This window comes from Eumetopias jubatus, unplaced genomic scaffold (genome assembly GCF_037043125.1).
Source record: "Eumetopias jubatus isolate StellerSeaLion01/CBP00866 unplaced genomic scaffold, mEumJub1_p1.0 scaffold_7, whole genome shotgun sequence".
Taxonomy (NCBI): Eukaryota; Metazoa; Chordata; class Mammalia; order Carnivora; family Otariidae; genus Eumetopias; species Eumetopias jubatus.
The window spans coordinates 65,940,191-65,967,112 of NW_028274813.1; the positions used below are offsets into that span (position 1 = coordinate 65,940,191).

A 26,922-nucleotide genomic window follows, 5' to 3' on the forward strand; every position below is an offset into this window, starting at 1 on the left:
CCCAGGGCAGAGGGGGCGGCGACCGGGCACCCTGCGGCTACTGCGGCCGCGCGGCCGCGGCTCTTGCGGCTCCGGCGCCCGCCGGATGGTGTCTCCGCAGTGCCCGCCTCCAAGCTCCCCTTCCCCGCCCCTCGCGCCCCCTTCCCCGCCCCCGCCCGGCGCCCGGCGCCGGGCGGCCCGGCTGCGCTGACCCGCCGCCCCGGCCCTCGAAGCGCGCCGCGGCGGCTGCTCCACGGCGGCGGCAGCGCCTCCCCCGAGCGGCGCCCGCGCTCCCGGCGGCGCAGTCCTCCCGCCTCAGCCATTTTCCCTCCCCCATTCCCCTCCCGATCCTCATCCTCTCGCCCTCCCCCCGCGCGGGGACTTTTCCGGAAAGTTTTTATTTTCCGCCTCGGCTCTCGGAGAAAGAAGCTCCCGGCTCCGCGGCAGCAAAACTTTTCGGCTGCCGCTTCGCCGGCCCCCGCCCTCGGTTGTCCGACCCCGCGGCCCTTGGCGCGCCCTGCCGAGCGATGAGCGCCCCTCCGGTCCTGCGGCCGCCCAGCCCGCTGCTGCCCGTGGCGGCGGCGGCAGCGGCGGCCGCCGCCGCGCTCGTCCCGGGGTCCGGGCCGGGGCCCGCGCCGTTCCTGGCTCCCGTCGCGGCTCCGGCCGGGGGCATCTCGTTCCATCTGCAGATCGGCCTGAGCCGCGAGCCCGTGCTGCTGCTGCAGGACTCGTCCGGGGACTACAGCCTGGCGCACGTCCGCGAGATGGCTTGCTCCATCGTCGACCAGAAGGTAAGGCGCCGTACAGGGGGCGCTGCCCGTCCGGTCGCCCCTCGCGACAACTTTCCGGCTCCGGGGGCTCGGCCGGGAGCCAGCCTCGCCGGCGCTCTGGAAGGGTCTGGCACCGGCCAGGGTTGGACGCCGGCATCTGAGACACTGTATTCCCTGTTGTCCGGTTCTCCCCTTGCCTCATCTTCTTGCATTCCCGCTTTCTCTGCAGTCCGCATCCTCCTCACCCATTTCCATTCCTCTCAGGACGTTTCCAGGTATGTTGCTTCCCCATTTCTCTTAGCGCCTCTCCCTCCTCTTAAGACTTCCCGGCTCCCCCCCTTTCTTCCCTCTGGACCCTGGACCGGCACGTTCCTGGCGCCAGATTCCTCCTTCCCATACCAGAGCTCCCCCCGCCTCCCCTCCCGGGACACGCTTAACACGATTTCAGCACCACTCCCTTCCTCTTCAGGCCCCTCTCCCAGCTCAGACTGATGCTGAGGAGTTCCTGGAATGATCTAGAGATGAGGAATTTCTCACCTGTCAAATAAGCTTTTAAGAGGGGATGATTGACTCAGCCAGCTGTGAAAACAACTGACCAGATCACAACCACTCACCTCCTGGTAGTTTTTTAGTCCTACCCTTGTGTGAACGTGAAAGCAAATTTTTCAACCCTGAGGCACTGATAGTGGGGCATTGAAGTGGAGGCACAGACATATAAAAGGTGGGGGCACTCCCAGGAGCACCCCAAGGCTGGCTGTGCCCTTAAGTTTGAGGCTGTGGGACTCTGGACAGTAGTTACAAAAGGCAGGTTGGAAAAAGGGCCGTTATCCTGGGCCAGCCCACCCAGGGAGGAGACTCACCCTCCCCACCACTGTTTATAGTGCAATTCTGAATTTCAGGGTGTTTCTGTAGCCATCTAGAGTGATGTTGCATGGAAAGGGGTGATAAGAGTGTGAAGGAGAGGGGGCCATGGCGCCAGGCTTCTCAGTATAAACAGGCAGGGTTTAGGGGGTGGGGACAGAAGTCTCTAAAGGTGCTGAATTTCAGCCCTGGAGGACTGGCTAGTACTTGCCTTATAAAGGTCACTTGAATAATCATGAATGTTTTCTTTAAAGTATTTGGAACAGAGTTTGCTAAATCCGAGCGTTGTTAATTGTGGCATCAAGCACAGGGATTTTAGAAAAAGCCCCAGGGAAAAATCAGTAATCTAAGAAGTTTGTAAAAGTTCTGGATGCTAGACTAAGGCAACAGTGGTGTCAAGAATTTTTGGTTATTCAATGTAGTGACATTTTATATTGCATATCACTCAATCTTTTTCAACTTGCACGTAAATGACAAATTCTGTCTAATTCTAGTATAAGTCCCGTCCTGTGCCTCCTCATCAATATTATGGAATATTAGTTGCAGGTGAACAGGAGTACTCTGCTCAGCACTGAAAGCCTTCCCTTAGTGGAAGTTGTAGTCTACAACAGTCTTCTTTAGGGTGCAAACCGGTGGATTTAAGAGCATTACTGGATAAGCATAAAAACAATGTATAATGAAATTTCTGAAAAAGCTAATGCAATTGTACAGAATTTTCATTTACCTAAAGTTAAAATAAGTGGTAGAGTCACGGGGAATATTCAGATTGAGTCAGATTAATATGGATGGACTGTTTTGACCAGCTTTAACACACAACACACACACACCCCTTGATGGAGTTTAGGATGGAGAGAAACATTAATGGTTCAAGAGGTTTGGGGATTTGGGATTTTGAATGGAGAGTGAATTCCAGTTGTCTCAGTAGCTACCAAGAAGGGGGTTATATGGAGGGAAGGATATGAGTGCAAAGGGAGCGAGACTCCAAACACCTATGGATTGCAGCAGGCCTGAGCATAGTGACTAGGGTATTTAGAGAAAATATAACTGAAAAGGCCTTAAAATTAAAATGAACTCAAATTAGTAGAAGCCTCAGTAATCTTCCACATAGAGATATCAAACCAAGGATATCTGAAAGATGTATTTGCTGTGTGGAAGATGTTTTAGAATGCCAAAAATGTTATGGTAGAAAGAAAACTGGAATTCAGTCATGAGCTACTTGAGACCTGAGCCAACACTCTGGGGAGAGACCTGGAAAGGTACCGGCAAGGGAAAATCGTCAGCCTTGGTGGCTGATTTATAAGGGGAACCTCTTCCTTTTGTATTTACTCTTGTAGCTCTTCTCTTGCTGAAAGAAGAGTTTGAGAAGTCAAATGGCTTGGGATAGCCAAGGTAAAGAACTCCCTTGTACTTTTTTTTTTTTTTTTTAAGGTTATGGCATAGAGTTCGATTTAGAGATATGGATTTGAGGGTTATTTATATACAGAATACTGTAAGTAAATATTTACTGGATGGTGGGTCTGGACAGAAAAATTTCCATCTATCTGTCTTCTGTCATCTGTCTTGAGATACATTATTACCCGAGGCAGAAACAAGATTAAGAGGGCTGAATATCCATCACAGGATAGCAGGGATCACTCTGCTTTGTGACAATGGAAATGGCAGACAGGGTCAGTGCTGAATTAAGGAAATGGGAGGAGATCCTTTGTCCCTTATTTCAGGTTCTTTTTAAGTACTGGCTGAAGATAACCATGATAGGAGGGAAAAAGAGAGAGGGAGGGAGGGAAATGAATGTTTTAGGTTGGAACTGAGAGTTTGAAGTCGTTTACAATTTATAATGTAGTCATGGAGTCATGTTGGGCTTACAGCAGAAGGGTCTCCTGATTTTCTGAGCCCTCTACATTCATTGTTTTTGTTTTGGTTTTTTTTTTAAGATTTTATTTATTTATTTGAGACAGAGAGAAAGCACAAGCAGGGAGGAGGGTCAGAGGGAGAGGGAGAAACAGACTCCTTGCTGTGCAGGGAGCCCGATGCGGGGCTCGATCCCAGGACCCTGAGATCATGACCTGAGCTGAAGGTAGACACTTAACTGACCGACTCAGCCACCCGGGCGCCCCTCTACATTCATTGTTTCATTAACTTTTTGAAAAGGGGTTTCATAGGATTTGAGAATTCTCCGAGTACTCACACTAAAAGAAATCAGAGTAGCTTAAATCTTTGGAATTATTAGCTGACAATTCAATTTATTTCCTCAACATTCATGGGCCATTTCTTGTGGGGTGTGCGAATGAGGTGTATAGGGCGGTATAAGAGAGATCCTGTCCCTGAGAAACTCATCTTAAAGTTATTACTGTTGTTATTTAGAATTTAGAGTATAGTTTTTCTTTGATTATGTAGGTTTGGAAAGTATGGCAGACATTTGATTGTACTTGAAAAATTTTTAATGGTAATTCAGCATTTTAAGGTAAATGTAGTCCAAGTATGTACTGAATTATATGGCTAAAGAATTATTTCTTTTATCTTTTAGTTTAGGTCAAAATCTAGTCTGGCTCTTCTGTATGTAACAATGTTTAAATATACAAGAGTTATTCCTTCTTTTTTGGAAGTATTAGCCTAAGGTTTTACTTATGTTTATTTCTTTACTTTGCAAGCATATAACCTTGAAGGCTGGTTGTATATAAAGACATGCATTTTGTTAGTATACATGATTATTGTTTTCTGGAAGGTAAAAAAATAACAGTAATGGACTTCCCTTTGAAACACTGTTACTTTTTACTATCAAAGGAACCTTGAATGTACAGACTAAGAAGGAATTGTTTTGAGGCAAGGAACAGTATTCCAAAGGACAAATTAGTTTGGTTTTATAGTACATTGTCTATCTACACACACACACACGCGCGCGCACACACACACACACACACACACTTTATTTAAACAAGCAGTATTAATTTAGGGATGTGAGTTGCAACTAATATGACTATCTGTCCATTCATTTTGGTTGTTATCTTATTAGAAAGATGACTCATATTTCCCTTTTGAATTTACTAAAATGAACTAAGAACATCAGTAAGACTCTTGGCATATAGTTTCAGTTTACACAGTCATGTATCTGACCAGAGAAGCTAAAGAGTGAGATTTTATAGAAGATAGCTCACTAAAGGAATAACAAAGGTTGGTGCCTTGGTTTGAGAGCAGCTTTGGTATGCTTATAATTGTTTCACTTTCTTAATTGTAAATTGTTCTCTTAACAGTTGTAGTGTCATTTTTGCCTTTATTGTAATTTTAGCTACTCTCTTTCTACAGATTAAGCTGGAAATAATTAACTGCTTGATCAGCTCAACATATGAGGAACAACAAAATCCTTTTAAGCTAATGATGGTGTTTGGGTCTTAGATGTATACTTTTTATTCAGATTTTATATTTGTCATTATTATAGGTCATTTGATTTCTGATTTAATGATGAAGTACAGAAGTTGTCATTTCATTAAGTGATTCTTAACATAATTCAATAGTGTATGTTTAAAATTATAATTTCAAGCTTAGTAGTATAATAGGAATATATTTTGATATATATGTAATGCTCATGTACTATATATGTGCAGTTTTTACATATATACATAGTAGTTTATTATCTAAGTATATAAGTGTGTTTTGGAACATAGTTTTAAAAGCCCACTTTGGGGGCGCCTGGGTGGCTCAGTCCTTAAGCATCTGCCTTCGGCTCTGGTCATGATCCCAGGGTCCTGGAATCGAGCCCCGCATTGGGCTCCCTGCTCAGCGGGAGGCCTGCTTCTCCCTCTCCTACTCCCCTTGCTTGTGTTCCCTCTCTCGCTGTGTCTCTCTCTCTGTCAAATAAATAAATAAAATCTTCAAAAAAAAAAAGCCCACTTTGTCATGAATAGCCTCCAGATGCTGAAATATTGTTTTATATTGTTGTATTGTAGCCTGCAAGAAGTGGGGCCTCATTATATAGCTCATAATCCAAAGAGAAACTTTGCTTTATATTTTCTGTCATGCACAGAACTGAAAAACTTATTCTTTCTTTCTTTTTTTTTTTTTAAAGATTTTATTTATTTATTTGACAGAGAGAGACACAGCGAGAGAGGGAACACAAGCAGGGGGAGTGGGAGAGGGAGAAGCAGGCTTCCCGCTGAGCAGGGAGCCCGATGCGGGGCTCGATCCCAGGACCCTGGGATCATGACCTGAGCCCAATGCAGATGCTTAACCACTGAACCACCCAGGTGCCCCAGAAAACCTTTTCTTATAGAGGTATGCTATTTGACAGTTCTCACAAGAAGAATATTCCTTTTTAGAAAAAATTTTATTTAAGTAGTCTCTATCCCAATGTGGGGCTCGAACTCACAAACCCGAGATTGTGGGTCATATGTCCGTCCTTCTGACTGAGCCAGCCAGGCACCCCACAAGGAGAATTCTCTAGAATATTCTATATTCTAGAAAGTATTCTAGAGAACATTCTAAGAATTAGATGATTGGCTGTTTTGACAAATATAGAAATTAATTTGGGCCTTTAGATCCAGGATTGAGATAAATTTGAAAGAATTTTCTGTGAAATCTATAGTGTGAGTGTATGTGGGAGTGGGGGTCGGAGGGTAGGTGGGGCTGGAAAATTTTTAATAAAGTTTGAAAATTTGCCCCATACTTGATAACTGTGTTGGTCCGTTATCAACAGACTCCTTCACAGCTATTAAGGGAGATTTAAAACTTATTTAGCAGTTATTATCCCTTTTTTTTTTTTTTTTTTGGTGAGGTGATTGTATATAGGCCTTCATCAGTTTATGCATGAATAACTTTATTGACCCTACTGGACAGTACAAACAAATTTGTAAGCCTGTGAATGTGTGGTTGTGACTTATCTAAGGTTACTTTGAACATTAAGGATATATATATAAAGGATTAAATATACTGCCTGGCAAATAGCTGTATAGTAAATAGCATTATTGATATTCCAAGGCTTTACAAACTAGCATACTGTCTTGTTAGCAAAAGAAATGTGTACTTTATTTTATTCTTATATCAACATTTGAATAAAATTGTAGTATTAAAAAGCAGTATGACTTTAAGGCCTGTAAGGCCTAGCTAATATGTTTTCTCTGTCGTCTATAATACGGCAAATCTTAGGAGTAGTTGTTTGAAACTGCTTCTCAAATTTCCACCTCTCAGAATTCCTCAAGGAGTAATTTGATTATTGCTAAATGCAAAACACATATGCTGATAAAAGTACAGCACATCTTCATTGCTTTTTATTATTTTTGACAAGAAGTTGATTTAATTCTTTTTCAGTTGCAAGTGTAATTTCAATGATATTTCATTTGATAAAAAAGGGAAATAAAATAGGTAAGGGTATGGTATTTGGCAACATAATGATTCTCAGATCTGGTCCTGAAGACCAAAATCAAAAGTTCCTTTGCAAGTCTGCCCTTGATACGAGGAGGAAGGCACTTGGAAATGACTTTGGGAGATCATATTTTGCTATTATACTAGCATCTAGGGGTTGTTTGCTAAGTTGTTACATCTGATGAATAACTCATATAACATAGTTGTTCACACACATGCTGAAGTGTGATATTGGGATGAGAGGCAGTTTTACTGGGAAACAACTGAGTTAGCCGTTTCGCTGAGCCAATCAGATCTTTTCACTAATTACCCCTTGCCTCTTATTAAAGTCCATGCCCCGTTATAAAACCTTTAAACAACCACAATCAGTAAGTATCCATCCATCTTTTAAAGAAGAGTAGAAGAGATAATTACATGAAACGTGTTTGTGATTTAGACTGGAATCACTGAAGAAGCTCTCAAGCTGTACCAAGAAACTAGTATGATCAGGATAGCAGGGCTGGACCCAGATTATATTAGGGGTGGATAAAAGGCAGTTCATAGGAATTGATCATAACATGAGAGTTCTTTGTTTCATTTTTATATTTGTTTGCTTTGCTTTGGACATAACTAATATTTCTGACTTCTGACCTTCTAGAGTCACCTTGATTCATCTGAAAGATCTAAGCTCAAATGTGGAAGTAGAGGTTAAAAAAAGAGGGGGGAGTATTTTTAAAGATTGTGCTTAACTTTTAATTTCCTCAGCATTATTCTAGAGAGGCTTTGAAAATGAGATTTCAGTTTCTTAAAACTTTTCTTAATGTTGGAATATGTTAGAACACAAAAGAACAAGATAAAAGTGGATCAGTTTTTCTATATTGATAGAAATTAGATACAGAAAAAATGGTTATTTTGCTCACATATATTCAAAATTTTTTTCCATCTACAAGAATATGTGAAGTTTCCCCCAGGAATTTCTTTGATACTGTCAACCAAGTCTTTTTGTACCATTAAAAACCAATAATGACAGCACCACTTGAAGCTACTTGGCAGCAGGGAAACCCACATTTGGCCGTCTCTTACTCTGTCTTTCTAGTCTCACACAGAAAAGAGATAATTAAATAAAGCTTTTGATTACCTGACCACTATAGCCATTATGGAATATCGCATATTTTAGATAGTCAGAAAGGTAGAATTGGTATAAAAACACCACAGGTTAAGACACAATTTTGCCTGTCAAAATTTATAGTTTCCTGTGTAGAAGTTTCTTCCAAAGTTGCAAAAAGGTTTTATTTGGCTAAAGCTAGACGGTTGATACAGCAGCTTAGCAATGTTGGCAGATATGAAGATTAGATTTTTAAATATGCAATCATGTAGGAATTTTGTTCAACTTATTTTGGTGAAAGGGGGAAAAATATGTACCCTTCACTGGTTCATTGGCTTTTATTCTGACTAAGCCACTCACTGATTGACGAGGAATTTGTTGAATTTATTGCTTGTTTTTAGGCATAATTTAAAAAAAAATTCTGATTTCTACTCTCCCTAATTGTCAGCAGCTACTTTTTTCACATATGTATCATCAAATAAATAAAAAATATGAATGTGACAATGAAAATATTGAGCAAAAGATATCATTGTGCCTAATAAATGGTATTATTGATAATCTAAGGTCTATAGAATAGTACATTGTCTTATTAATAAAAGAAACATAGTTTTTATTAGCAGGAAACTTTTCTAACTTACTTTGGTAAAAAAAGTTATATGTAGCTTTTGTTTGTTCAGATTGTTGGAGAAATGCCATACTTTGAGCAACTGAAGCTTGCTTCAGTATACAAGTTTTGTTACAAAAATAATACACTTAAGATCCAATGAAAAGAGTATTAAATATGCAAAATAAAGATATGTGTCTTTTCCTTTTTCATAAACAATGAGATAAAAAGAATCAATATAATCAAAGCCTGATTTGATAAGACGTGTCATAGACAAAAACATAATTTGCACATCAAATAAGACAGTTTATTCAAATGTGAAATCCATATACCACTAAATAATTTTGCTTTTTGTCTATTTTTCATAAATGTTTTAAGTTGACTTTAAATATTTTTTGCTGGAAATTTATTCAGCTTGATTTATGTTGATGTAAATTTCAGATTTTCTTAAGAAGCAGAATAGTTTCCAGGAATCATTAGTAAAGATTAAACCAATAGGTTAAAGTGTTAATAAAGATTTTTAAACTGTCAGTGTTGAAAATGCCAAAAAATCAAACCTTTTCCTAGGTTGTCTAAATAAGTCATACTAACGATATAATAACTAGTGGATAATTATGGAACTATCACTAGATTTGAAGGGATAACCGTAGCCAGAGTAGAGACACCAGGGATTCAGTTCTAGTTCAGGTGCTTGCATTAAGTTCCAGAGAATTAATTGATTGAATTAGGCCAGGTCAAATATTTATTCATGACACTGTGTCTCAACATTTTCATCAATTAAACATGAACATTTTTTCCCCCATTTTTTTAACTCCTTAGATTTTGAGAAACAGCGGTAGGCTTGTGGTCAGGCAGGGCTCCTGAGGTGGGACTAGGAGTTCTTATAATACCTCAGATTGGCTCCATCCATCTCAAAGTTCTCGGGGTATCATGGCCAACCTTCAGGGAGGGACATTCGTAAGGGCTCCAGGGCATCTGGTATAGGGAATGGGAAGAATTTGAAGACACCTAAGGGTGATTTCTTTATCAAAGAAAACAGATTATTAGGGTGGGACAGGAAAATATTTCTCATTTTACGGAAAAGTCATCTCCTGGCCATGAGGAACCGTCTGTAGAGTCTTTGCACTCAGTGTCTTTGAAAGGTTTGGTGTGCATTCTGGATATGGAAAGCTGCAACTCAGAACGTATGTGACTTACAGAGTTATAATTATTTAGAGACTGGTTAGTCCAGTCAGACCCTCAGAACAGTAACAGTAGGGCTCGAGGCCCCTTGACCAAAAGCAGTGGTCTAGGTTGAACAGCTGTAGCTTTTGCTCTGGTCAAAAGCTGGAGAGTCAGGAAAATGGTGGGATTGGAGGGGTGGCAGTTAAGGTTTGGTATCACTGGTGACCTGAGCAGGCTACTGTAGGCGAGGCTTTTGGGATTATGAGACTAGTGACACCAGAGGGCAGAAGAGGACAGTGAAGCTCTGACCTCCTGTGGCCTGAGTTAGCGAGCATGGCCCCACCACGTGACTCATGGATAGTAGTGGGGAGAGGTCTAGAGGTGGCTTTTTACAAGCTGAGCAGTTCTCCTTGGAAGTTTTCACAGTGTCGCAAATGAGAGGTTCAAGGAGCAACTCCAGGATGACTTGATAGGAGAGTTTTAGGAAAAGCTTATCCCGGGAGCATTGGGTCATGCTCTGTAAGGTTCTGGACCTCATGGTAACAATGGCCGGCAGAGGGAAGCCTCCAGGAACAAAACCTTCCTGGCATGTACCCTGTGTGCCTGCCTGTATCTTGGCTTCTTTTCATTTGTCATCTCTGATGTTCACAGTAGCCCTTTGTGATAGACATTCTCTCTCCATTTTAAGGGTAAGGAACCTAAGGGTGTTAAATTGTTTACCCCATTCCACATGGCTACTAAGTAGAAAGCAAACCCCCCAGTATCTGATTCACTTCACTATAGCTATTCCTAAGAACAGAGGGGGTTGGGCTGGCCATAGATCTGAACAGAGAGTTTGGTTATCAGAGTATAGGAGAGGGGGAAATGTTAAATTTCCTATTGTGTTAGCTGAAATTTACTTAAAGGCACTTAAGCTTTGACAGTGTATTATTTATGTGTGTGTTTAAGTGATTTCTTAGTCTGGAAGGGTTCCCTCGTCTGGAATTCACATCCCACTTCATGGTCAGCTAAATGTGTAGTCACTCTGGTGGCCACCACAACAAGGCTTCTCTTACTGAGCAAGATCCTGCCCCCCTCTCCCCCCAAGTACTGATAAATAATGTAAGGAACATTAAAGATGGACTCTCCCTGGGAATATTAGGGCCATTACAGATAGCTGATTGCCCAAAGTATTTTAGAGCCATACCTCACCCTTGAGGAGTTAACATGCCTTTTTTTTTTTTTTTTTTTTTTTTTTTAAGTAGGTAGCAGAATTTGGTTTGAATTTACTTTTATTATACTCTGGTAAGAAGAGGTGGGGATAGCCATGCCTTACCCATCTTTAAATTTCCAGACACCACTGTTGTTTTTCCAAAGAAGTTAAATAACTTGTGTGATTAAATTGGCCTACCTTGGTTCACAACACTTCTTCCCAGGGAGATATGGACACGGAGGTGTCTTGGAAGAAGCGATTATGGAAGACCACCTGTTGATCATTGTGGCTCAAGACTTGTGGGTATAAAGAATCTTAGCTACCAGTGTAAATCAGTTAATCATTTTTTCTTGAATAGTTCATTGATTCTGAGGAGATTTTGAGAAAATAACTAAAGGTCCTTAAGAAAAGTGCCTTGCAGTGGTTGCTTTTCATTTGAGAGGTATTTGGAGTGCCCATATGCTAAGGATCATGTTTTGCAGATGCATTTTCTCTTTTTATAAGTTTTATGTATTTGTTTGCTTATTTTTGGTCAGTTATGAATGAACACACCCTAAGGTAAACTTACTCCCACTTGTTGTGCATGATTAATCACAGTCCATGTGGAGGTTTTCTTTCCACTGCTGGCTATTCCAAATTGTGACTTGCCTTGCATTCCTTTGCATTGCTTGTATACAGGGCTGAGGCCAATATTTCCCTTGCAGACTAATGGTACTATCTTTAGGCTTTACAAAAATGTAGCTTTATATATAGACACGACATAATCTAAAGTATATTGGTAATTCAATTAAATCCAAAGGGTTCCTGCCCTGTATGACTACTGGGAAGCATGTAGTAGTTATTTGTTCCTAATAGGTGAGAAGGGTGCCTGAAATGTTGCCTCTTTTTGATAAATTTAGAACTTTTGCAGCTTTAATACAATGGATGAGTTACATAGAGAATTCTCTTTTGATATGACTTCCTGGTGGTCTCTTGGCTGACAGAAAGGCAGCAGACCTCTCCAGCTGTACTAGAAGTCTGAATCTGCTAGGTATCTGTTAGTCAAGTACTGTGCCTTGTAAAGCCTTATCTTGAGACCATTCGTCTTTAACTAGTAAGACACAGGGCATCAGTTACTGTTTGAGGAGTAGTTGGATGGGTCACTCATGCCTAGCTCTTCTCTACTAAATGACTAGTGCTGAGAAATAGAGTAGCTCCTAGACAGGAAGGCTCTGTGCCCTTCCCTGTGACAGATGTTAATTTCATCTATTGACATGGAATGAGCTGTTGTCACCCTGGTATGTAGATCTTCAGAATAATTAAATATAGCCAGTAGCTTGAATAGATCTTCAAAGAATAAAAGACTGAATCTTGCATGAACTTTGCTTTTATTCAATTCTTTGGGAATGGACTGGTAGAGTGGATCTGAGCTAATACACTATGTTAAATAGAATGACCGTAAAACCACTTGTCCAGAACCCTCAGTTTATGTCTGTTATCCTAGAATTCTTTTTGAGTGTGTGTTCAACAATAAAAACTGTGGAGTTTTAAGTTAAAAATAAACAACAAGCAAAAACAGAAAGAAAAACCTTCCTTAGGGAAGACATTTTATGTCTTTTGGCCAAAAATCCTTGTTTGTTTGTTTGTTTGTTTTTAAAGATTTTTTTAAATTTATTTATTTGGCAGAGAAAGAGACACAGCGAGAGAGGGAACACAAGCAGGAAGAGTGGGAGAGGGAGAAGCAGGCTTCCTGCGGAACAGGGAGCCTGATTCAGGGCTCCATCCCAGGAACCCTGGATCGTGACCTGAGCCGAAGGCAGATGGTTAATGACTGAGCCACCCAGGCGCCCCAAAAATCCATGTATATTTAAAGATAAAAGCAAAACTTATACCTAGAATTTATTTCATGGAAAGAATCATTAGATTATATATATATTGGCCATGTCATTTTGAATAACTTTTCTAAATGGAGTCTTAAGTTAAAAACAAAAACAAACACAAACATTACTTTGGTTAGAATGTTATCCCCTGTGATCAAAAGTTTTTGTGTAACTTAAAGATGAACTGACAATGAACATTTAGAATTGGTCTCATTAACTAGTTAATTAGATCTCACTTTGAATGTAGTATCTAAAGTAGTTTTAAGTCCACTTTCTCCAACCAGTGTAAATCAAGATACTTTGATAGGTTTGTACATGTTTATTGTGTCAAACAGCAAATAATTTTACTTATTTTGGTAGTTCATACTACCTTATTATTTCAAATGGGTAAACAGGAAAGGCCTGCCTTAAAGCTTCAGCACCCATGGCAACCATCACAAAGGCAAAATATACTGACTTACATGTAGGATAACATCATAGTTTTGAGTTGTACTTTATTATATTCTGTGCGCTGGAGAAAATAACATGGTCAGCAAAAAGAGAGAGAGAATTTCACACAAATGCTCTTGATTACTTAGAAAACTCGTTTTCTATTTAAAAAATAGGCAAATGAGGGATATAAAATTTTGGAAATTGTACTGTCCCACAACCACAACATGTAGGCTGTAGCTCATATTTTCTTAAGATGTTCAGAGGTGTAGACTGAATGATGCAAATACATGTTATACCTAACACTCTTTACTTGGTTTCTGTTGATAAATATGTTGTTGAAGTAATATTAAGAATTATAGGTTCAGAAATTATGTTGAAGGTTCTGGCTCCTGAAAAATAATGCAAGTCAATGGGTCTAAAGCTACCTGAAAAGGAGCTTGATTTTGTATAATCTTTTCTGTTTAGATTTCCCCACATGAAAAATTATAACTTTTATACTTCAATTACTTAATTATTTTTCTTTTATTTTGAAAATTACAAAATTACCATGTGTGATAGGTTGAATAATGACCCTCATAGATGTTCACATTCTAATCCCTGGAATTTGTGAATGATAAGGCAAAAGGGACTTGGCAGATGTGATTAAGTTAAGAATTTTGAGACAGGGAAATTATCCTGGATTAACTGGGTGAGCCCAATCCCATCACACGAGGGCCTTAAAAGTGATCAATCTTCCAGGGTAGGTCAGATGGATGAGACTGAGAAGCAGGAGAGATTCTAACCGTGAGAGGGACTCTATCCCTTGTTGCTGACTTTGAAGATGGAGGAAATGGACAAGAGCCAAGGAATGCTGGGGTCCAAATACGGGGGAAGCAGGGGCGAGTTAGAGCACAGTAGTGATTGGAGACGTGACAACAGAAACAGAAGGTTGGAGTGATGCAAGGAAGGGGTCAGGAAGCAAGTAATACAAAGCTGAGAGCTCAGAGCTCAAAAATGCAAGAAAAGTGATCTTCCTTTAGAACCTCAGAGGGAACCACACCTTGACTTTAGCCCAGGGAAACTGATTTTGGACTTCTGATCTCCAGAACTGGAAGAGAATAAATTTATGTTTTTAAAAGCTGCTAGGTTTATGGTCGTTTGTTATAGCAGGAACTGGAAATTTAATATGTCACATTCATTGGAGAAAAGGTGAGAAATTCACATAAGCCCCCAAATGGATCATAATACCCAGATTTAAAATACTTTAATAAATATCAGATTTTTTTCCTACAAGTCGATAAGCTCATCAGAACTTCTCTATGGTTTTTTTATTCTTTTCTTTTGATACTATTGTTTTTTTCTAGTTTGTTTTTTTCTCCGACTTTATTGAAATATAATTAACACATAACATTGTCTAAGTTTGAGATATACAATATGATAATTTGATTCCTGTATATATTGCAAAATGATTGCCACAATAAGATTACTTAACACATCCATCACCTCATGTAATTGCAATTTTTTTTTATAATGAGAGCATTTAAGATCTTTTGTAGCAACTTTCAAGTATATAATACATGATTGTTAACTATAATTACCATGTTTTACATTGCATTCACAGAACTTATTCATCTTGTAACTGGAAGTTTGTGCCTTTTGACCAACATGTCTCCATTTCAAACCACCCCACAGCTCTTGGCAACTACCACTCTATTCTCTGTTTCTTTAAGTTCGGCTTTTTTAGATTCCTCCTTTGAGTGAAATCATTCAGTACTTGTCTTCCTCTGACTTACTTCATTTAGCATAACGCTTTCAGGAACCGTCCATTTTGTTGCAAATGGTAGGATTTCCTTTTTTTGTGGCTGAAAAATATTCCTCTGTGTGTATGTGTGTGTATCTATCCCATTTTCTTTATTCATTTTTCCACTGATGGGCACGTAGGTTGTTTCCATGTCTTGGCTATTATGAATAATGCTGCAATGAACATGGGGGTGCAGATATCTCTTAGAGATAGTTATTTCATTTTGTTGGATGTCTCTTCCTAATCAGTCTTTGTAGAGATAGGAGAAAAGAGAAAGTGTCCAAACTCACACTTTTTACTCCATATTTACTATAACTATCACAACCAGATGGTTTTATTTTTCTTTTAATTAGTTTATTATTGAGGTAAAATTAGTATGTAACATTATATTAGTTTCAGGTGTACAACATAATAATTAGATATTATCATTCATTACAAAGTAATCACCACAGTAAGTCTAGGTACCACTTGTCACCATACAATTGACCCCTTTTACCCATTTTATTCACCCTCTAATCCCTTCTCCTGTGATAATTTCCCACATCTGTTCTCTGTATCGATGAGTTTTGTTTGTTTGTTTGGTTGTTTGGATACCACATGTAAGTGAAATTGTATGGTATTGGTCTTTCTGACCTATTTAGCTTAGCTTAATACCCTCAAGGTCCATGCATGTTGTTGCAGATGGCAAGATTTCCCTCTTTTTTGGGTGAGTAATATTGCATTTTGTATACATTCCACATCTTAATCCATTCATCCGTGGATGGACACTTAGGTTATTTCCTTATCTTGGCAATTTGATGCTTTATCTTTCCATGTCAGTTTTTAAATATAAAATGTTCAGTGCCTTTGGGAGTAATTTTTATATGAAGCAAATGTTTTTAAGATATTTATTTTGGCTTTATAATTTAATATTCAAGTTGTTAAAGTTACAGGTTAAGATATTAGCCTTAATTTTTCTAATGCAACTTACACTTTTTTTAAGTCTAGCAGATTTTAACAGTTACACTTAAGAACCTCTGAAGAATTATTAGTATCCTTTACAAACCCAATTATTTAGATACTTTTGAACATTTTAAATTGAATTTGTAAATTTAATATATTTGATTTCCTTTAAATATTGCAATCACCAGCCTGATAAAGCTTTATATGTCTTTAATCCTTCTACATCTAGTGAGTGAAACTAATAAATATGCAAATATGGTAAAGTTTTAAGTTCCTAAATGTTCCAGTGTTCTACAGATAAGCCAAAATCAATTGCTTAATTATATGTATATAATATGCACAAAAATATTGATATTATAGTTTTAATTCTCAAACTCTTCTATATTTAATTTTAGATACTCCCATTTTAAAAGGTGTTTTTCACTTGTGAAATAATTATCTGATTCCAAACAGTCTGTGGAGTTCCCTTCTCGTATAAATTTTGCCATTATCTTCCTGGCTTGATTAAGGTTGCATAAGCCCCAGTGCTTTTTGCTGGGACAGAGATTGAATTCTTGTAGGCAACGTAGATCAGTTCTACGGAACTCTATTTCTTTCAGTGCTTCTATAACTTCAAGAAAGGGAGGGAGGGTAATCATGTAACTTACATCCCTGGGTTCAATTATATTTAAGATATATTCAGTATATTACTTCTGTGTGCCAAAAAGTCTCACATTCCTTCCCAGAATGATCATTTGATTGGATTTTAAATTTCTTTAGCACCTAAGATAAGTGAATCCTTTCATATCTACACTAAAGAACTTTGAACCTAATGGAGTACTGCATTTTTATATTCTTTCTCATAAGGCTACATAATTCTTACAGATATTAAATATGTGTAATTCACTGTTAGCAGCCTCTGGGGTTTTGCCTGACCATCTTCTAGTCACAACTCATAGGATTATTCTTTTACTTTAATATCTTCTTCTGTAAATATAAGAAAGAATGCTTAGGACACCACCTTTTTTTTAAAGTTTTACTTATTTGTTTATTTATTTATTTAGAGTGTGTGCTGGGGGTGGGCAGAGGGAGAGGGAAAGAGAGAATCCCAAGCAGACTCCCTGATGAGTGCTCGACCCTGAGATCATGACCTGAGCTGAAATCAAGAGCCCAACTGACTGCAACACCCAGGCGCCCCAGGACTACTTTTTAATATTTAAATAGAACTGGTATATGGATTTGTCACAATATGTTTCACTTGTTCCCTACTCCTGGATATTTAAGAGTCAGTTTTTGTTTTTGTTTTTAAACATCTTTATGCATATACCTTGGCAAATTTTTTCCACTTATATAATATTTGTATTTGAACTTGTCTGTTAATTTTCCTAAGATTATTTAATATTTTGATATCATCAGTAATACTTAAATTTTTTTTCATTTGTAATATTCTTTTTTTTTTTTTAAAGATTTTATTTATTTATTTGACAGAGAGAGACATAGCCAGAGAGGGAACATAAGCAGGGGGAGTGGGGGTAGGGGGAGAAGCAGGCTTCTCGCCGAGCAGGGAGCCTGATGAGGGGCTCGATCCCAGGACCCTGGGACCATGACCTGAGCTGAAAGCAGATGCTTAACGACTGAGCCACCCAGGCGCCCCTCATAGGTAATATTTTTAAGATTAATATTTAAATTGTAGTTTTTATAGTGACTTTTTGCTTTTTTCAGTTTGAAATGCAAATGCATAGGTTTTTGGGTTTTTTTGTTCTGTATTTAAAGAGAAAAATGAGGTGAAGCAAGTGACAAGGTGCAGAATAAACTGTTATATTTAATAACCAACACTTAAATCCATTATTGGGTTGACTGCATATGAAATACATCTAGTAAATTCACAATGAACAAACAATAAAATTAAAAAAAATTAATTCCCATTTTACTTTTTTTTCAGTAAGCACTGGCCTGATAGTTTCTCTGTATAACCAAATTCATTTTCATCTTTTAAAAAGCAGTTTGAGAAATACACGTTTCATAAATATTTAAGAAAGTTCCATAGAATAATTTCTTAAAAGTTAAATTTCACTCTACTTTGTTCTTATTCAGTTCTCGATAGTGTTCTTTAGAAACCTGAAATATAAAAAACTGAGTTTTTTAAAATATGTAAGTGTGGATGTCATCTTTGATATGTCTGTTTTTCACCCAGAGCCCTTTCTTTTTTGCAAAAGAAGCCTTTGCATTTCTTATTGAATACCGTAGAGCTGTCTTTGTTCATTTAAAATATATTTTGATTGAGAAACCTTTGATTTACAAACAAAGTTTCTTTGTTAGGTGAAGTCAATAAATTTGAGTAAATCACCTAAGAGCATAAACACCCTTTGGGCCATAATCTTTGACTGTTCCCGCCCATATCCCAGGTATCTAGAAGAGTGCCTGGCACTGAATGATAGGAAAGAATGATTTGTTGCGTTATTTACTGTTAAGTTCCCAGAAGCAGTGCTGTGTGGTCAATTTGTATGCAAATTAAGTTTTTTGTTATATCTGGGCTATTTGTTTTCTAGGAAGTGCTGTTTCTACCTTTGATCCATAATTATTACTCAAATCAATGCTTTTAAAAGGTACATTAGAAGTGTTTTAGGAGATAAGAGGTACTTAGGGGAGAATGTTGGACTTGTATTTGAGGCAACACACAAACACAAAACCCTGGGATTTGAGTCTCTTCCGAGGAGTTAGTATTCTTCTCATCTAACTGGGCCAAGGATTTAAAGCCAGTGAAAGCCTTCCTTCCTGAAAACATTTTATGATAGAGCCTGAATAAATATTTGTTGAATTGAATTGAGTCTTTGGAACAGGAGTCTTCTGTGGTTGTTAGTGGATACTTAGTTGAAATATTATGAAAGACACTTCAGTGTTTTACTTGTCAAACTTCAGCCTACTTTACCTGTAGTTTTTAAGAACATAATTATGGAAATAATAAAAAGCACAACATATGAAATATAGTGGTAGGAGAGATGGTGGTGGAGAAGATCAGTGTCTTTGGGGGAAAAATCAGGAAAAGACAAACTCAGCCAATGTTAGCTGGAAGTCCCTTTGCTGTTGTTTTGCTTCCCACAGGCTTGTGAAGTGAATTTGAGAAACTCCGACGGGCTGACAGGGAACATTTAGCAGAGTGGCCCCCAGTGAGGAACTTTTTCATAGTTAATAGTCTCTAGTTTGGCTGCTTTCGTGTGAGTCAGGAGGATTACAATTTAAAAACATTTACCTTTTCTTTGTTTCCTGCCAATTCTTAACCTTAGTTAATTTTTTACTTTTTATGTCTCAATTACTGTGTTTTATATTTCTTAAGTTATATTTCAGTTTTTTAAATGATTTAATATTGTGCTTCTTTTTGAAAATCATTTTATTCATACTTTCAGTACTTCTTTATTGTATACTAGATGACAGGTATTAAATTATGTTTATACCCATCTATATGTACATGTTTGTTTGCGTTTCCTATCTTATTTTCTGGGATTTTTTTTAAGAAAGTCTTTTCCTAATTCTTTTAATTTTATCCTCTTGGTAATTCTAGCTCTTGACAACCCAGATTTACACCTCATATGTTAAATTTTCTGTCCTGCTGTTTTGTTTTTTTTTCCCCCTTCATAATTTACTTTCTTAAGCAGTTTTAAACCTCCTAGGATATTCTTAAATGTCTGATAGGTCCTCATGAGTTGATTTTCTCCAGAGTCATAAACCCCACTAGGTGGATATCGTGTTTAATTTTCTGGAACCCTATTGTTTTTTAACATAACATCCAGTCCTTGGATGAAGAATCTGTCACTCGCAAGTACATAACCACTGTATTTTGGGCAGTTGCGGGCTATAGGCCAGAAGTTATGTATAACTTCCACAGTCACTCCTGGGGAGGGCTTCTCCCAGTCGTTGGTGCTAAACCAGGGGAGATGATACCCCCATGTCACTCATTCATAAGAGGTGGAACAGTAGTAATTCATAGCCTTTTTAAAAAAAAAAAAATTTAAACTATTCTGCTTTCTAGGCTACTTATTCCAAGGATGGTCCCCACCTTTCCTGTTAAGAGTTTACAAAGAACTAAGTGGTTGGTGAGAACAGGAGTTATCTCAGTCTGGATTTGCACAATGCAGTGTGTTTTTTCCACTGGCAAATAGCTGTTTAAAGTCATCAAGTGCACTTTTATCCAGGCATTTTAAGAGTAGGCCTCTTGATATACAAAACAAAACAAAAAACAAAACAAAAAACAAAAAAACCCACAAAAAAACAATTCCTTCTGTTTATTTTTGGATTATTGACCATAGCCTTCCCCCCCAATTCCTTGGGGTGCAGGGATATGGAAGACTGGAGTCCCTAGAGGGAAACTTGGTCAAATTTTAGGAATTGGGCCAAATAACAACTCCTGCTGGTGTAGTGTGACCTTTCTGCCTTTCCCTCCCAAGAATTTTTCTTTCTGACTCCCATGAAGGTGTGCTCTTTAATCTTTTGGGGGTTCATCTCACACAGTCATTGTGGTTGTGCACCTGAAAATCAGCTTAGGAAGTGACATCACCCATCTGGCAGACCCAGAGTACAATTAAACTGTCTTCAAAAAAAGTGACCATGTGTTTGTTCTCCACATATTATGATTTATTGACCTTTTGTCCAAACTGATCTCCAACTAAAAATCTAAGTGTGGATATTTTAGGCCAATGATTTTATACTAGGCATAGTCAGGATTTAGATATTCTTTAGTGCCACCTTTTTAAATCAGAAATAACAAATTGCTGTTAGGTTTTATTAATTTTCCTTGGCCTTTGAATCTATGAACAAGAACCAATTGTGAGTTAATCTACTTGAACTCAGCATACAGCCCTGATCATTTAAGCTCTATCAATAGAATCTGCACAGTAAGGGACCACTGGCATAGAAATCAGTAGGAATCAACTTCTGATAGGCCAGTTAAAAATTTTTTTTTAAAAAATTTATTTATTTATTTGACAGAGAGAGACAGCGAGAGAGGGAACACAAGCAGGGGGAGTGGGAGAGCGAGAAGCAGGCTTCCCACTGAGCAGGGAGCCTGATGTGGGGCTCGATCCCAGGACCCTGGGATCATGATCTGAGCCGAAGGCAGACGCTTAGCTACTGAGCCCCCCAGGCACCCCAGACCAGTTAAAATATTAATAGCAGTCATGATGATGATGATGATTATTAATCTTTAATAGAGCTAACATTTATCAGCCATTACTATGCCAGTCTTTTAAAGGGCCTACCTAGACTAACTCATTTACCCAAGAGGCAGATAACTACTTTTACCCTCATTTTACAGGGGAGGAAACTGGGGCACAGAATGTCCAGGATTACCTAGGCAGTGACAGAGTTGGAATTTAAATTTAGGCATCTAACCTCCAAAGTTTATGTACTTAACTACCAGACTATATGTATAGAATGTCTTAAATATTTCTGGATGGATTAACAAATCTTAAAAAAATTAGCCACTTTTCCCTTTAGCTTGTTTCTTAATCATTTGATAATTCTTATGAATGAGCTAGATGCCTGTTTTAGAGAACACACAGAAACTATTCTTTTATAAATTGATACATTTTATTATTTGGAATTACAAGGAGCCCAGACTGGAGACTGACCCTGTTAATTAATTATTGCCATAAAGACAGGTACCTATAAACTTTTCTAAATCTAACTTTATTATGTTGGCCAATGTTTCTGAGCTTATAATTGGTTTAAGAGAAGCAATCATACTATATATATGTGTATATATTTGTGTTTGTAAGAAAAAATATATAAAACATGTATTTGTAAAAACATAATTGTATGTGAAATATATATGTATATTTATTTTAAGTTTCTTGGTATCCTCATAAGTAGTTTGTCTTAAAGAGTACATTAAGACTAGTGCTGTACAATGTTAGACTTCCTTTGGATACTTTATTAGATTTTCATTTTCACTTTTTAATTATAAACTCTATATACCCATCACTCAGCTTCAGTAATTATCAAAATAGCACTCCTCTTTCATTAATAATGAATTTTTTTGTTTCCTAGTCATTACCCCTTTAGCCTCTTCTCCTTGTATTGTTTTAAAGCTAAATATTAAGATTATTTTAATCCAATTTCTGGAGAGTCTTCAGAATGAGTTTTGGAGAGAATCCTTGTGGTATAATAGTACCCTCTCTGAGGCTGCATGCCTTGCATTTTTATAGGTGCTTGGCTTTGAAGGTGTCCTTACATTTATATTTTATTGTCTGGTAGGAGATGTGGTTCTCTGTTCAACTGGCAACAAAGAAAAACTATATTCCAGGCATTTTACTGATGCTGGCTACTTAGTAGTATCTCATGTGAGAGATGGCTGTCAGTAGAAATTGCTTGAAGGACATCTATCCCTCCATCTAGTCTACATCTTTTAAAGTACATTCCTGAATCAAGTTATATTCAAAAGTGGTGTGTTAAAAGGCATTGCACTGGTGAAATGCAGACTTACTTGTGGTGATGCCATTAACCCATTTCTAGGTTTGTAAGACAGGATGATTCTGTGAAACTCACGTCTGGGGTAAGAACTGATACATATTCATTATAATGTTTGGTCTTTTTTATGAGGAACCCGTAGAAGAATTTCCTGTTAAATTTTAATTCCAAGAATACTTGTTTCCCTTCTGAGCCATTCCTGTGCTTTTAATCTCACTGATAGTGTGAATTGTGAAATTAACATTTTTCCATCTTGTCTTGACTGTCCTAAAGGTCAGGGCCAATTTGGGGCCCAAAGAGCAGGTATATAGGACGTTAGGGCATGGGTTTTAAATTTGTTCCTACTTCTCCTTTATCCTCACCCTTGTTTGTCTTTTTTGCTTTTTCAGGTAAGACAGAATATAAACAAATTAACAAATTAATCCTGATAGTGTTATCTCTGGTTTGGGATAAGACAGCTGATGTTATTATTTTCTTTTTATTTTTCTAAATTTCTTATGTGTGGTTATAAAAGTAATAAGAAAAAGATGTGAACGCTTTTAAAAATTGAAACTGAATGCTGGGCGCCTGGGTGGCTCAGTCGATTAAGCGTTTGCCTTCAACTCAGGTCACATTCCCAGGGTCCTGGGATCAAGTCCTGCTTTGGGCTTCCTGCTGAGCAGGGAGCCTGCTTCTCCCTCTCCCACTCCCCCTGCTTGTGCTCTCTCTCTCTCTCTCTCTCAAATAAAATCTTTAAAAAAAAATTGAAACTGAATAATGAACCACTAATAAAAGAATTGTGGTTGGAAAGCCAGGGTTGTGTGAGATTTGAAGGGCTCTGTGGGTACAGTTTTTTATTTTGTCATTTTGAATTAGACTTACTTGAATTTACTAATAAACCTTTACGGATCAGGTTGTATGCTAAGCACTTTCTGAACAGTATCTCATTCCATCTTTGGAGCATCCCTGTAGGAGAGAAATTTTCAACCCCTCCTCTGTGGGTCAATTAAAGAAATGTAATGATCCCTTCTCAAAAAATACCTCTTAAAGGAAATAACAACTTCAGTTAAACAACTGTTACATTAGCTTTACTGTATTGACATTGTCTTCTTTTGATAAGAGAAGGCACTGTATTCTTTTGATAAGCCATATTATTGATAAAAATAACTTTATCCATTTCTTCCGATAGCATAATGTATTTTTTTAAAGATTTTTATTTATTTGAGAGAGAGAATGAGAGAGAGAGAGCATGAGAGGAGGGAGGGTCAGAGGGAGAGGCAGACTCCCCGCTGAGCAGGGAGCCCGATGCGGGACTCGATCCCGGGACTCCAGGATCATGACCTGAGCCGAAAGCAGTCGCTTAACCAACTGAGCCACCCAGGCACCCAAGCATAATGTATTTTGAATGAGTTTCTTGAAGATGATTAAATCACAATTCCAGTGCACCTTGCTCCAAGTCATGCTTTGAGCCTGGTACGCCATGAGGAGAGTGACAACATGACAATATGAAAAGAGAACACTGGCTTATGAGTAGAAGACCCAGGTCATGGTCTTATATGGATGCAAATCCAGTACTTCCTGTGTGCTAAGGTCTGTTCTAAGCACTGGAGAGAAAAGCGCCAACAGCTTTGGGATTCTCCATAGTCTCCTAACTTTCTGAATTCTGAGCTTCCACATCTTTACCCCTGTCTCCTCTAACAGGGGTAGCAATCCCTGCTGTTGTCACCACCAGGGCTTGTTGAAGGATCAAAAGAAAAATGGCTTGAGGGAGTGTTTTTTGAAAACGGCCCAGCAATGTTAATAGTTAGAAGGTAGTATGTTCAAGCGAAATAGTTTAACATTTTTGTGTTACTGTGGATCAGATGCAAATGTAAGTTGATTAAATGATAAATGTGGAGCTGAAAACAGATGGAATTAATGGACTTTTATATAGTAGAGTTACTCTCTATAGTAGAGTTACTATAAAGATTTTTATTTTTCTCTTTCCAAAGCCAATGGTTTTTATTAATGCTGGCTCTTGCTGTAAACACTATCAGGGAATGGTTTAGAGGACAAGCCTGGGTTACTTGCCTTCTGAGTAACTTTGGGCAGTTTGCTTAAGATCCTAATTGCCTTTTCTGTAAGATGGGGATAATAAGTGTCTATGCATCATAAGAATTACTTTCTAAGGTTAACATGTGGCTTGATAACATCTGTAGAACACACAGTGCTTTACACATGCTAAGCAGTCAGTCCATGCTAGCTAGCTCCAACAGACTCATGTATAGCATTCATTATGAAGGTCATAATTTCAGTCCTGTATGGGCAAAATACTAAATGGTAAATTCTTATTTTACATAAACAACCTCTCTATGTTTAAGGGTGTATTGTATAAAAGAAATTGATTCTACAGTTTTCTGACAATTAAAAACTGGCAAATGATTTATAGAATAGTAACTCTCATGAAGAGAGGTTTAAATTTTATTTACAAATATATCTAAATTCAGTGTTGTGAAAATACTTTATTTATTTGATGTAAACTGCCTTCTGGTGTGTGCTTGTACTGATTCTTAGTGAATTGTAGATTGAATTAAAAATAGCAAGTGCTAACCTTGATATAAATATTTTCATATTTGCATCACAAGTATGAGAATTTGCACTTTGAACATTTCATAAATATTAATCAATTAAACTTCAGAACACTCCAGTGATCAAGATATTGTAAATCAACCTTCTGGATGCGTATTAAAATTTGCCAGCCCACAAAGATATTCTCTGCCTTCTGTCCTCTAAACTACCATCCAGATAAGAGTCTGTAATATTTATTTGTTATTTAAAATGTATCTCTCTTTTTGTTTTAAAAGAAATATTTAAAAACGTCTGTGCTAAATAGCAAAGGAAAGCTTACACAGTTTGTAGACACAATTGATATAATCTTTTGGACATTAGAGCCTACTTAGTCAAATTCTCAGCCACCTCTTACTAAAAACAAAACCAACATGAATAGTCATAACAGTGACTCTAATTTGATCAGAATTATCAATCTGGTTATTGAAGACACAATGATATGGATGAACTGATGATGTGCTTCACCTTAAAATAAAGAAATCTAATAGCCAATTGAAGTGATGAAATGTGATATATTTTACACTTATACATCAGAAGCACCAGTATTTGAATAATATGGGATTCATTTATTCAGTATACATTTTGTAATGTACTTTATTACCCCTGGCACACAGACTTATTGAGGAGAAAAAGACCATGCCCCTCCCTTAGGCGCTCCCAGACCACTTTGTTGCTTCCTTAGGCATATTAGCTGAAAGGTAGTGAAATCTTTTGAATCTCTTAAAAAAAGAAGTAGTCTTTTTTTGCTATTTCAAGTTTAGGTTATATTAAATTATGTATATTATTATATATTATTTATTATGTATTATATACTATTAATTATATATTACATATATTAAACATTATACAGAGAGTCCCTGCATAAATGTTATTCAGAGAGTCCCCAATTTTCTTGTCTTAATCTGCAAAATTACACATAAATGTAGATCTGCAAAATCCAGAATTGGAATATTGGATATACTACTAACTTTGAAGATATAGTGAATAACAAAACAACTTAATTTTTAAATTTGTGAAATTAAGAAACTAGTAGTTATTTTAGGATAAATTCATTTCAGTTTTTAACTTGTTTTAAATTTAAAGGGATAACGTAACATATGACATATGTTATATTTTCCTTTACATTTTAAGAAACATAGGCAGCTCTATATTAGTATACAAGATTATTTTTGAGAAAGCATCTCAATGTATAAGAAATACTACCTACTCTTTCTTGAAAATTAGCATTCGGAATTTAACTTTTACCAAAAAGCATTGAGTACTGCTGAGGGAAAGAACTTACCAAATTATTTAAAAACTTTTAATTTTTTCCCTAGCTTTGAAAATTAGATGTCTGGCTTGAGTGATATAGCATAGGTGACCAATATATGTTTCATTCTTTAATATTTTTAAAATTGAGGAATAGTTGATATTTTACATTAGTTTCAGGTATACAACCTAGTGATTCAATATTTGTATATGAAATATTTGTATACAATGCAAAACAATAACCACAATAAGTCTAGCTACCATCCATCACCGTATAAAGTTACAAAATTTTTTTTTTTCCTTATGATGAGAACTTTTAAGATTTACTCTCTCGGCATTTTCAAATATGTATATATTTGTACATAATGTACAATATTATTGACTATGTTGACCATGCAGTACATTATATCCCCATGCTTACTTATTTTATAACTGGAAGTTTTTACCTCTTTACCCCCTTTACCCATTTACCTCATTCCCCAGCCTCCCTGCCCCTTGGAAGTTGCCATTCTGTTCTCTTATGAATTCTGTTTTGTTTTGTTTGATTGTTTGCTTTGTTTTTTAAGATTCTACATATGAATAGTATCTTATGGTATTTGTCTTTTGTCACAAATGGCAAGATTTCATT

General features: G+C 37.5%; 1 protein-coding gene across 3 annotated transcripts in view; it reads left to right on the plus strand.

Moving 5' to 3' along the window:
• Window positions 1–506: 506 nt before the first annotated feature.
• PRKD1 (protein kinase D1) overlaps window positions 507–26,922 on the plus strand; it is a 317,471-nt gene continuing 291,055 nt past the window's right edge. For 2 of the 3 annotated variants that reach the window (XM_028114819.2, XM_028114820.2), the window contains exon 1: window positions 507–770. In XM_028114819.2, coding sequence (XP_027970620.1) covers window positions 507–770 — 264 coding nt within the window. The remainder of the gene's footprint in view (window positions 771–26,922) is intronic. The other variant, XM_088025056.1, reaches the window with a different exon arrangement.